Genomic DNA, 12,579 nt, shown 5'->3' with positions numbered 1-12,579 from the left:
GGAAAAGGGTTCTGGTGCTGTGGGGATTACAGGACTTCCCTATAATCTCTCTTTTTGACTCAGCTGGAGTCTTTTTGACTCAACTTCCCCATCTTTTAAATAGTTTTTTTCTCTAAAATCCGCACAGCATGCCCAACACTTTATGCAAAGAGAAAGGTTTGTTTGCCTTAATTTTACTCAGACTACAAGCATCAACATTTCTGGCTTCTGATGAGTTAATATTCTTCCTTCAGAGCTTTACAGCAACCACAGAGAGGCACAGGGCATGAAAGGAGAAACACAAACCAAGTAATTTCAAACGCTTCACGTCAATGCTTAGGGCAGAGCTGGAAAATGAACAACAACCTCCCCAGGGCTTACAGGTGTGGGGCTGGCAGCAGTGCAGCCGCCGTGTCTGGGCCTGCTGTGAAAGCCAGGGGAGGAAGGAAGTGCTGGAGCTGTGCAAGGAGTGCATGGCTGTGCCTGCTCCTTGCTCACCCCCATGGGGCTGTCAGAGCCAGCATGGGGAGCTGCCCTCGCTGCTGTGACATGCATTTGCTGGGTCTCCCTACACGCCTGTGTTCGAGGAGAATGAAAAGTCTGAGTTTTGCTACTTCTGTGTCGCATTTCAGCTACATTTGACAACAGGAAGGCAAGCAGAAGGGTAGCAGAATTATTACCACAGCCCAAGGAGACTGGAGCAGGAAGGGTTTCAGACAGAACTGCTGTGGATCAGTTTTTGTTGTCTCACAGGAAGAAACTCAGCTTTCACCACGGCCACGGCCCTCCAGGACGTCCTCCTGTGGAACCAACTGCTAGGACCAACCTAAGACTTGCAGGTGTGCTTTAAGAAGTTGGTTTGCTTTGATTTGAGAGAAGGGCATTGAGGGACTTTAAAATAAAATTTAGCAGGTTTAGGTGTCAGCATATAACTTAAAATGAAAGGTAAAAGTAGTTTCAAAGGGAAAATGTTTGGGATTGTCTGATTTTTGACTTGAAGGTAAAACAATCTTATTTGCATTTTTCTTGTTATCCCATTGAGCAATTTCCCTCAAATATATTTCATCAGCTAAGCAAAACCTTATGTATGGAAGTTGTTAACCTCACTTTCTAAATGTGACTCTGCACACAAATTTTAGTCTAACATGTTAAAAAGACCTCAGTGCAATTAAATTGTGATTTACTGTGAGGAAAGCAAGGTGAAGTCTGTTGTTCATGTCACTCCCCAGTGAGCTCATGGCCAGGCTGAAATGCCTGTATATCATCATCCTTCTCTCATTATGAGGTATAATCAACTAAGTCACTTTTAAAACATACAATAATTAGGTACCTATAGTTATCCTTTGTTTAGATCTGATTTTCTTTCCAGACGAGCCACAGGGTAATTAATGTGCATAGTCTAAGAGAAATTAGGTACCCAACTTCCCTGGTTAATATAAATCTTGGTGACTGACTGGGCTGAGCTGTGCTGGAGGCACAGAAAGGGAGATGGGAGCAGATGCTGGCTGCTCCTGGATCATCTTGTGGCATCCAGGTCTTACCACAGCAGGATGCAAAAGGCATTAGGCAACTCTGTTTCTTCTGCTGGAACAGCTGAGCAGCCTGCTGGCTCATTTGGGCCAGCAAATGAGCGGTTTTGAAGTAAATCAGTCTGATAGCAGATAAGATGACGTTGGCAGCGTCTGCCCTGCCTTCAGTGTTGAATCTGCTCTTCCTGTGTGCGTGGCAGGACAGGTCATGTAGTGCCAACCTGCTCACTTTGTCTTTGGGATGATGCAAATCTGGGATAAGGCAGCTGCTGTGACAGGTTCCTGTCAGGGGAACAGCAACCTGCCTTAAAATGCCACCGAAAGTGGCCTTCACTAGGTACTAGGAACCCCAAAGACAAACCTCCTGAGTTTCACTTGACAGTAAAACATCATGATACTTTTTAAATTATTTTCTGAAATTGAATTAATCAGCTGGAAAAAAATGTTTATATTTAAAGTACTTTTGTTCCTTTAGCTCTGGTGTTTTGACCATGCAGTCCAGAGAGAGGCCTAAAGGATTTAGGTTAAACAAGCAACTGTTGCAAGGTCTAAGTTGAGCAAATAGGAAGGCAAGAAAGAGACTGAAAAAAGGCAGAAAACCATAGCTGCAGATATATATGTGCCTATGAACTGGCATTCTTGGTTGAGTGGCCAAGAACAAGTCTGTCCAGGGTGTGGTGTGCTGGGCTCCTACATTTCCACATCAGCTGATGCTTACCCACAGAGGGGACAGATGCATTTCCTGCATTCCCTATCGGGTGCTCACAGGCTCACAGCTCCCACAGGGCTGCTGCCACAGCTACAGCAGCAAAGGCTGGATGTAAGTCAAGGAAAGGGGAAGATCTGTAGATCTTTTGCATAGATTCATCACTGGGAATAATTTCAAAATGTTGTTAAAATATTGTTTTCTCACAATACACTTTGGAGGCAGGTAAGCCAAGTTTTCTGAGCTGAGCCTTTGAAAGCGGTTATGTAATTTTCCCAGAAGTCTTTTGAAGTTTGTCTGTGTCTAATTTCCTCTGTCTGAGAACTGACACCCTAAAAAGTTGTTCTGTTTGTTTGTGTGTTACAATATCCTTTTCAAGATATTAACTGACCTGTTTTGGGCTTTGTATTAGAATATTTTTTGGACTGATATGATGGTCTTTAGACAACTGAAAGCGACAGTGGGAAAAGAAACAGGTTTTCCTCTGGAAAATTTGAAGGATGTACTTAGTTCTGAAAGTGCTTGATTGGAAGTGTTTTGTTGAATGCATCCAAAACTCATATTATAAGAAAATGTATGGACATATGAACTGTTTTCTTGTTGCATCCTGCATAGTGGAAACTGTGCTTTAGGCTCCCCAAAACCCTTCTTTTGCATCTCTCAATACAACAGTTGATTAGTTGCAATGTTGCATGAGGGGAGATGCAGCAGTGCAGAATGCCTGCACCATGCTAGGCAGAGGCAGCAGTTCAGAACCACAGCCACCACAAAACGTGCACCATCAGAATATTCCAGCCTCGGCACAAAACTTCTGTGGCAAGTTTATAAAAGCCAAAGGAAATACTGAATTTTGGAGATGTCAGAACATTTGTTTCTGTAACAAATACCAGTAATTAATCTGGGATCAGCACTTAATAGTTTGTAATTCATAAAGCTAAAGTTTTGGAAATTTCGTTTTCATGACAACTTGGGAAGAACAGATGTTGAAGTATCAAAGTCTTCTGTGAGGCAAGAATTCAAAGTCTTGTGGGACTTTGCTAGGAACTATTTCTGCTATTTTTCCTGGCTGATACATTTTAAATATTAGGATGTTAAAGGTACAGGATAATTGTTCTGTTTCATGAATGGAACCCAGCCTATTAGGTTACTCACATCTGTGGTAAATGTTTAATTAGACACCTTGGTAGCTTTACAAAACAACAATGTGAATGATCAAGTCTAACTTCTTTTTGTTTTACTCATGATGATCAGACTTTTGTTCTTTCCTAATAACCAAAGGCCAGTGAGGCTCACTTGGAGGAGACAAAAACTGGGTCCCAGAAGGGTAAATGAATCATGATGTGAAACAGAGAAGTGGTTTCAAAACTGAAAGGCCCAGAGAGAGATACTGTGTTTGCAGAAAATCAAGGACAGAAAACCAGGAAGGTCAGTGACCCGATTCTAAATGTGCTTTTTCTCCCCTTTCAAACAGGCACAGCAATGGAGAATTTGGATGTCCCGATCCCAGATCTTACTGAAGAACAGCAAGGTGAGGGAGGCACACAAAGATCAGAGCTTTGGCTCATGCACAGTGCACAGCAGTGTTTGCCAGGGTGGGCACGAGTCATTGAAATCTGTTTCCTCTGAAAACACACCCTATCTGTCTCCTTGCTTGTAAAAGAGAGACCAGCAGTCAATTCCCAGCTCTTCCACAGCCTCCTGTTAGGCTTTGTGCACATGCAAGTGGGAATTCAGATACCTGAAGGAGACTGTACTGTGCATTAAATGCCTGATGAGCAATCTCAGAACCTTGTTATCCAGTCCTTGGGGTCTTTGTGCCTGTCTGTAAAACAGCATGGTCAGAATAAATACCTGTTAAATAGCTAGCAATACTTAGGGAACACTTGCCATGCTTCTCTAACTGAGACAACAGCATCACAGAGACATCAGTCATTTGTATGGACTATTTGACATTTGTCTACTGTTTTGTTGCAGACTGAGATGCTTTATACAGTACAGCACCACTCTCTTTCCTGTGTGCTGTTATTGGGCAGTGTGTTACAGCCTGGTGTCTGTCTCCACACCTGCACTGAGCACCACAGGAACACTGCCATGAGACCCCCCTCTACTCCTGCACAGTGACAGGTTTGTTTCCCTTGCAGACATTCTTCAGAGAGTTTTTGCTGCTGATGCCAAGTACTTGGAGAATCATGAGAAAATGAACCAGTCCTTCTGGGAATCACTTGTGAAATGCTTGGCCTCTACTGACCCACCTATCCTGAATACTGAAGAAAAGAACAATGTAAGTAACCAAAGAAGCACCTATCCTTGTTATTCTACTTTTGTACTATACTCTGGGGAGAGAGAACAGAGTCCCACTAGCTGAAATACTGAAATATAATAAAAGGTGTAACAGGGCACTTAGATAAATGAGGTTCAGGCCACTGCTTTTAATTTCACTGCTCTCCATGTGCAAAAATAACGGCTCTGTATAAATTCCTCAGGATCAGCTCAGCTCACTATGTTCTAGGCAGGACCATTGTTAGGCACATTTTGCTGTAAGATACTGCAGCAATTTCATGGCCTTTTTCAGACCCTATAGCTGTATTTCTCCAGCTCTCTGAATATTAACTACTGCCCACTATGCTGTTTTTCCCAGTTGAAGGCTCTGCTCCGAGTTGCTGAATGGAGTTTACATTCTCTTCCCATCTTTGACATTACTCTTTGGCCCCAGTTTTCCCTTTGTATAGTAGGAGCAGGGGGTTACATTTCCCACAGGGTGGGGTACACTCATTTGCCCATCAGGGTGTGCTTCTACAGGCTGTGCTTTATTGGAAAGACCATTTGCTAGTTACTTACCTCCTTTTCAGCTCCTCAACAGCTGTGATGTCCTCCCCGGAGGCTGTGCTGCCTGCCTGAAAGCCATAGAGAAGAAAGGAGTCAGGGCAATGGCTCTTCTTTACCTTTTGCTGAAGACTTCCAACCCATCTGGGTACAGGCAGCTGCCCAGCTCCAAGGGAAAGGGTGAGTCCTACCTGTCCTCCTGTCAGCTGTCAGTGGGACTTGACAGCAGCTTGAACACTCTGTTATGTGCTTGGAAGTGATTATTAGTGAACAACTGAACTCCCTGGAAGTGCTGCTCAGGAAAAGCAGTTAGGTATGGTGGTAATGGGAGCAAAAGTTAGTATTTTACTGCAGTTAGGCTTGCCTTCTTCTGGGGAAAGAACTACCTGTGTTTAGGGAGAGAGCATGTCCTGGGATGATGCTGCCAAAGAAGTTTCTTTGACCTGAGAAAGTTTTCCCTGACGTTTTTGCAGACTGTTATCCAGCCAGCCAGGACCCCTCTGAGCACTCTCAGTGGTAGGAAATCAGAGCTGAGCCAGGGAAAATATTTGTTATTATATTAAAATATAATTCCATGGCAGCACATGCAAAAATAAAAGGAATGGACAGGGGATGGCACACAGGGTGCTGAACCTGGCAACAAGATAAAAGAGACTTATTTGCGTGGTTGTGCAGTAAGGAACTAAGGGCAGTTGCACAGGGTCCATAGTCATTAATTGTCTTCAACAGATGACAGAGGAGCACTCACTTAAGATGACCCTAAATTTAGCTGGGGACTCTCAAGGGCATCCTGTTCCTGCTTCTGCCTTGATTAAACTTGTTCCTGAAGGGGAGAGACCTCCCAGCCTGGTGCCCAGCCCAGCTTTGGTCATCTCTCAGAGCAGGAATGTTGGTAACAAGAGCCTTGGGCTGCGAGCAGCCTCGAGGAGCTGGAGGAGAAGGAATCCCATCTACCTGCCTGTGCCCAAATCCTGCCCCTCCTGATGAAGAGATGCTCAGAGCCCCGGCCCTGAGCACAGAGCTGGGTGTGAACTGCTCAGAGGCAGCCCTGGCCACAGGAGCCAGAGGAGCTGGGATCCTGGTGTGGCCTGGCTGTGAGGGCTGTGCTCCTGTGCCACGAGAGGGAGCTGGAGCCGCGGCAGAAGGAGCCCAGGGCAGGGGAAGCCACCCTCCTGCTGAAGCACCGTTCAGCTGCTGCCTCTTCAGGAAGTGGGAATTTGCACAGGGGTAACATTATGAGTAATTAAACGCCAGAATATGAAAGTTTAGGTGTCTACCACAACCATTTAAGAAGGTCTAAACTGTAGTGTGTATGATGTTTTCATTTGATGCTTTGTATTACCCTTTGTGTGCAAAAAACACAACTGAAATTAGACAAAGGGTCTGATTTCCTGTAAATCTGCTGTTGTGGGAGGAGTTCTGCTGCCTGGGTCTGCACAGCTGCCACTGAAATGCAGCAAGAGGATTCTGAAATGATCTGTCACAGCCACTGTGCAGAATCTGCTGTTGTGGGAGGAGTTCTGCTGCCTGGGTCTGTACAGCTGCTGCTGCTGAAATGCAGCAAGAGGATTCTGAAAACATCTCTCACAGCCACTACTTAGAGGGCCTGCAGTCAGCCCACAGCACTGACTGGGATCATCATCACCTTGTTCCTGAGGCTTTTCCTTTCCTTTCCTACCAAAGGGAAAATGGAAAATAAGCTCTCACAGCCACTACTTAGAGGGCCTGCAGTCAGCCCACAGCACTGACTGGAGATCATCAGCAAGGGCCACCTTGTTCCTGAGGGTTCTCCTTTCCTACCAAAGGAAAAATGGAAAATAAGTACAATGCAGATGAAGAAAATGTGCTGTGTCAACACACAGAAATACCTATAGACCTATGGATGTAAGAATGTAAAGCATTAGTGTTTTAATTAATGTCTTAAACTGAGCTCAGCCCAAATGTAAGAGCAGCTCATTTAAAATTGACATTAGGAGATCTAATCTGTCTCACAGGAGTCTGATTCTACCTGAATCATTCTACCCCTCCAGATACTTGGAGAGATGGAATAGCAGGGGGGAAGAATTCAGTCATTTCCCACTTTTTGACTGCGTAACCCCCAGCAGAGTCACCCTCTGTAAGGAGTTAGAGTCAATCTCTTCCTTGTCTCTGTAGCACACCCACACTGATTTCAGGGAGCTGATGGGCTGGCACTGGCACCAGATACCCTCACTGCAGGTATTAACCTACCTCATCTCTGTGTCATGTTTTAGGAATACCAGCAGAGATGGTTCCCTACAGAGATTCAGGTAAGTGCTCCCAGGTCACCTCATCCTGCTGGAATGACTATAACTGCAGTGTCTTCTGTCTGACCTGCTGAGACATTAAGTAATAACTCTCAGGCTGTAAATCCCTTGATTTCCAGTTAGCCTGGTGTTGGGCCTGGGCATGGTGCAGACATTCTGTTGCAAGGCTGTGGTAGTGACTGGCTGACAGCAGGTGATTTGTACAAGGTGTTCTGGCAGATTAACCCAATTTTGTAGGTCTGCCAGGCTCTCACAAGATCAGCTCATAGCAGGCATTCTTTAGGGGAAAACCCAGCAGTTCTGTTGGGCAACTGTTCAGTCTTAGCCAAAAAAGCTAGAGGCAGTTTTTAACATTCCCTGAAGCCCTCTGTCTCCTGCTGAGCAGGGGTGCAAGGCTGGGAGGGACCTGGAACCTGGTTTCTGCAAGAAGTGATGTTTGGCTCTGAATGCACAGCATTCCCAGCAGGAGGTGCCAGGTGAAAGCCAGATGTCAGGCAACAGAGCAACAGTGCCAGGCAAGAGGCTTGCACAGACAGGCAGTGTGAAGGCAGACTTCCTCCCACCAGACTGCTGCACAGCCCCAGAATGTTTGTAAAAAACCCACAGCAGGAAATTGCCAACAGCTTAATTGCATTGCTGACCTCATCCCTCCTGTGCCCAGGCCAAGGCCACAGGATGAGAGACAAACAGCTCAGTGGAGCAGCCTTTGGAGAGGACATCTGCTGCACTTCTCTTCTGTGCAGTGGAGAAGTTACAAAATCTCTTGGAGAGGTTTTTGAGTTACCTATCCCCAAGGAGCTACAGGAACACCAGGGCAGAGGGATCCATTGCAGGGCCATATTCTCCCCACACTGCCAGGTGCAGAAAGGGTCGTGGGACTTTCCCCTTTGGTGTTTGGCCTCTCTACCAGTCCCCCCAGTTTTCTTGCAGATGGGTGATTACTCACTCTGCTTCTTGGTGTTGAGTATGGTAGGAAGCTCCATATTTGTATTTTTTTCCATCAGAAGCAACAAAATTATATTTCTTTCCAGAGATTGCCAGAAGAGAAGATTCAGATGTAGATGGTGAGTACAAACATGCAAATAAAGAAGTTTATTTTGTAGATGTTCTTTCAGGAGTTTTGCTTAGTGTGATGAGGGCAATACCAGCTCCTTAATACCTAGAGATTGTCTAATCAAAAAGTAGAAGGTTGAAAACAGGTAATAACATGGAATGCTTTCACAGAAGAAATACTGTGCAAGTCATTCCATGATGCCAACTTACAGTGGGACTGTTGCATTTAGGAAGTAGAGTAATACAGGACAGACACTAGCCAAGTGTGAATTGATGTTCTGCTAAATTCTTTATCTATAGATGTTCATACAACTGCAAAGAGTTGTATCTGTGAGTCAGAATAATGCAATACTATGGTATTAATAAGAAAATAATTGAGTTTGCCCCCAAACCAGAATGTGATCAGTCCAGAGTGCTCAAAGAGGCAAAAAATCTGATGCCTGTATCAGGTGACCCAGAGCAGAGCTTCTGTTCAAGGTTTAGTTGCTCTGTGGTTCAAAATCTACAGTTCATGTAAAGGACACAAAAAATCTGATGCCTGTATCAGGTGACCCAGAGCAGAGCTTCTGTTCAAGGTTTAGTTGCTCTGTGGTTCAAAAGCAACACAGCAAAATCTACAGTTCATGTAAAGGACCCTTCCAGTACTCACCTGTTACATCTTTAGAGAAAATTCACTGCCAGGCAGAGGTTGCCAGTGTAGGAGAAATCAGCATCTGGAACTTGTTCTGAATCAACTCCCAAAAGCTTGGGTGCAGCAGGTGCCTCAGGGGCTGCTCAAACCACCAACTAAGAAAAAAGGAAAAAACTGCTGCTTAGGACCTGTTGTTGGAGAGATGGTAAAATACTCAGGTCTTTCTGGCAATACAGATGGGGAAAAAAGAGAATTTGGCAACTTTGCTCATGACAAAGAGCAAACTGCTCTGTGTTTAAACCTCTAAAATACCTCATTTGTTCTTAAGTTGTTTTTTCTCTGTGCCAGTGTAGCTGCAGGAGACTCGTTTCAGCAGCAGGTCTCATTTTGGGAGGTGCAGAAGTACTTGGTGTCAGGTGTTAGTAGAGGGATGATTCTCACACCCTCAGTAATGAAGGGGAGCTTTTTACTGTAGCTGTGGTTGTGCAAAGCACCCAGGGATCAAACTGAAGCTCCCTTGTACTGTGGCCTTTACTCCCCCACTGTCATTCTGAGACTATGGCTCGTCCCAGAAGAGACAGAAAGTACCCACAGTACTTTAAAACAATTCAGTATTGTTAATGCAGCCATCTGGTTATACTTTTTAAAATTCATTTTTAAAACCATGTTCTTTGGAGTGATTTTAAAATTTCTAATTTGATCTTTCTGAAAGGTTTGCAGACCAACAAAAAGTTTTACATATATTCTGCTCTGACAATCTATTTCAGATACAAAAAGGGAAATAAACTTTAAACTTCTTAATTTCACAGTTCCACAGTAATAAAAGACTTCTCTTTTTTGTAGCATATGAGAAGGAGAGCACTCACCCCCCTCAGTGTACATGGATGGGCATACGGAAGGATGGTAATTGATTTATTAAATCTAACGGACGTCAAACCTGTTGACAGAATAAGAATAAGATCTCTGGTTCAAAAAAACCTTTTTTCCACTCATTTTTCCAACATGAGTGCTTAGTTGAAGTGCATCAAGGCTTTGTGATGAAAATCATCGAGGCCTCTCACAATGTTGACCCTAGTGCCTGAGAAATCTCAGGGAAAGAGATTTCATTCCATGGGTGATAGTCTGTACCTCAAGGTGAATTTGGAAGGGCCATGGCTGCAGTTATGACCTAATCTTCCCTCTCAATTTCAGATGAATTCTTTCATTTTGTCATTCTTTGCTTTGCAATTGGAGCTTTACTAGTTTGCTACTACTACTACAAAGGTAAGGCAAGATTCAATTGAAGGATTTATTGTTGCACTATAGAAAAATGAACAAAGCTAACATTTATTTTGTTGCCTTAGATTGGACTATTTCTCTTGGGATTGGTTTAATCACCTTTGCTTCCCTGGAAACCACTGGGATATACTTTGGTCTAGGTAAGTGTCCCTCCAGCAGCAGCTGTGTCCCTGCACTAAGGACAAGGTCACACAGTTGCCACAGCCCATAAAACTGCTGGGGCTGAGATTCTGTAACTCACCACGAAACTCCCCCAACATCTCCCAATTACAGAGGGGATGCAGACAAGCAGCCTTAATGCTACTGAAGGGAGAGGTTGACTCATTTTTCCTTCTCAGTGATCACAAGACCCTGAGTCACCTCTTTCTGCAGCAATGGCAGAATGCTGTGTTGCCATGACAACGTGTAATTTTAGCAGCAAGGCCTGTCTTCCCAGATCCACTGGATAAGATGCTGTGCATCCTGGCTGCCATGCATTCCCCTGGGACTGAGGATGAGCTTGGGGCAGCAGCTACTGGAAATATTAAAACCTGTGCATTTTGACAATCCCTAAGGATGGTATAGGAGTGCTGACACCAGCAGCAAGTTATGGCTCCCCAACCAAGAACTTGTCTCCTCTGTAATCTCATGTTAACATGGTGGGAGGTTCTGGATGGTTCTCTCATGACTCAGCCTGATCTTTCTTATTAATGATATTGCAGATGTGCTTGTTTAAACAAAGGTCAGTATTTGGGTTTTGCCATTTTTCTACTTTTTTATGTTTTATGTTGCTTACCTTATATGTTTGTTTTCACACCCAGTGTACCGAATTCGGAGTGTCCTTGACAGCTTTGTTCCTCTGATTGACAGATTCAGGCCAAGAGGTAACAGTGCTCTTTTTCCTGACACATGTCTTCCCTGGACCTTAGTTTGGTGAGGAATTAAGACCAACTCATTTAATGACAATTTCCCATCTTGCTGCCTTAAAAAAAAAGTCTTTTACTACAGTTCATTACAGCTGTTTGGGTTTGAAAATTATTTAGTCTTGACTCTTTCCCTGTGGCAGAACATTTTCACATTTTTAATACTCCACCCTGTATGGGGTATTATTTCCTGGCAATGTCTGCATAAGAATTCTGTAGCTTAAATAAAAACTCAGGGGCTGGAGGGAGTCTTCACTTGTTGGGTCTTCAGACAGACTCCTGGTTCATGTTTATCCATGTTTATGGACACGAAACACGAAGAGTACTGAAAAGCTGCATGGGTACAGTCACACACAGCAGTCCTTACAGCTGTCTTTTTCTTCATCCCACAGGCATGAGGAAAGCTGCCTAGGAGAGGAGTATTTCAGGAGAGTTCCCCAAACCTGGCTGTCCAAATTTCCAGTACTAAAGGAACTGCTTTATGAGGTGAACCTAACAACCAAATAGCCAATGTGAAATACTGAAATGTGAAACCTCTGAAAAACATCACTCCTTTCCCTCCAAAATAAACCTGAAACTGGGATACAGGGCGCCCGTCTGGATTCTGAAGTGATTTGGGGCTCAGCAGAGCTTGGAAGATAACGGAGATGTAGCTTTGTGTTCAATTCCTTTGAAATACAAACACAATCACCTTCCCTGCCCCAGGCAGCCACGTGGTGGGGCATCTCTCATTTAACAAACCTCGCCAGTCTGCCTGTGGTGTACCAGCAGCAACAGACCAATGGCCTGTGCTGGTTCTGGCTTAGGCTCCGGCTGTTTCTGGAGGGATTCTGGCCTCCTCCTCCTCCTCCCCCCAGTGCAGAACAGGCAGAGGCGGGCCCTGCTCTCCAGCTGAGCCCCGGCGGTGCCGGCGCTGGGGCTGATGAATCGATTGTGGCAGAACTCGGAGCAGTGGGCGGGCAGTGGTTTCACTGAGAGCTGGGGAGATGTTACAGGCACTGACAGAGTGCTGCAGTAATGAGATTATTAACAACAGCACATTTCATCTTTTCTCAGGGGAAAAACACAGTGCTTGATTTGACTCATTCCCCAACCTTTTTCTTTCTTTGAGTAAAATAAACACAAAACTTTGACATTCATTAGAGTGTAGGACTACTGCAATCATAGGAAGATTGCAACAAAACTACATTTTAAGTAAAAATGTAAGGTCTTCATACCCACAGAATGAAGGCAACCAGTTCAACAGAAAAAGCCATAAACACGGACTTTTAAGGAAATGTAAATCTGAAAGCTGTAAAGCCAAACAGCTCGGAATTTTACAGGAACAATTTCAAGCCTTGCTCAGAAAATTAGAAAGGTTACTTTTTGTTGTACATGGTTTGAAGCACCAGTG

At 44.4% G+C, this 12,579-nt stretch overlaps 1 protein-coding gene across 1 annotated transcript; it reads left to right on the top strand.

The window, feature by feature from the left end:
• The first annotated feature begins 7,252 nt into the window (after nucleotides 1-7,252).
• On the top strand, nucleotides 7,253-12,515 carry TMEM40 (transmembrane protein 40). Its single transcript, XM_041425874.1, has 7 exons — nucleotides 7,253-7,325; nucleotides 8,354-8,386; nucleotides 9,850-9,909; nucleotides 10,198-10,269; nucleotides 10,350-10,424; nucleotides 11,085-11,147; nucleotides 11,579-12,515. Exons 1-7 carry the CDS (start codon nucleotides 7,304-7,306, stop codon nucleotides 11,596-11,598), a joined length of 345 nt encoding a protein of 114 aa, XP_041281808.1. The 5' UTR covers nucleotides 7,253-7,303; the 3' UTR covers nucleotides 11,599-12,515.
• The last annotated feature ends 64 nt before the right edge of the window (nucleotides 12,516-12,579 follow it).

Source organism: Onychostruthus taczanowskii, unplaced genomic scaffold (assembly GCF_017590055.1).
Source record: "Onychostruthus taczanowskii isolate IOZ18803 unplaced genomic scaffold, ASM1759005v1 scaffold9, whole genome shotgun sequence".
NCBI classification, from domain to species: Eukaryota; Metazoa; Chordata; class Aves; order Passeriformes; family Passeridae; genus Onychostruthus; species Onychostruthus taczanowskii.
This window is presented reverse-complemented; position numbering and strand designations above follow the sequence as displayed.

What these genes read in the sequence shown, in the direction of transcription:
- TMEM40 (XM_041425874.1), top strand. Translation starts at nt 7,304, where the DNA reads ATGGTTCCCTACAGAGATTCAG. An exon ending in TTGCTACTACTACTACAAAG is followed by an intron (nt 10,270 to 10,349) that starts GTAAGGCAAGAT and finishes TTGTTGCCTTAG; the next exon opens with ATTGGACTATTTCTCTTGGG. An exon ending in TGACAGATTCAGGCCAAGAG is followed by an intron (nt 11,148 to 11,578) that starts GTAACAGTGCTC and finishes TTCATCCCACAG; the next exon opens with GCATGAGGAAAGCTGCCTAG.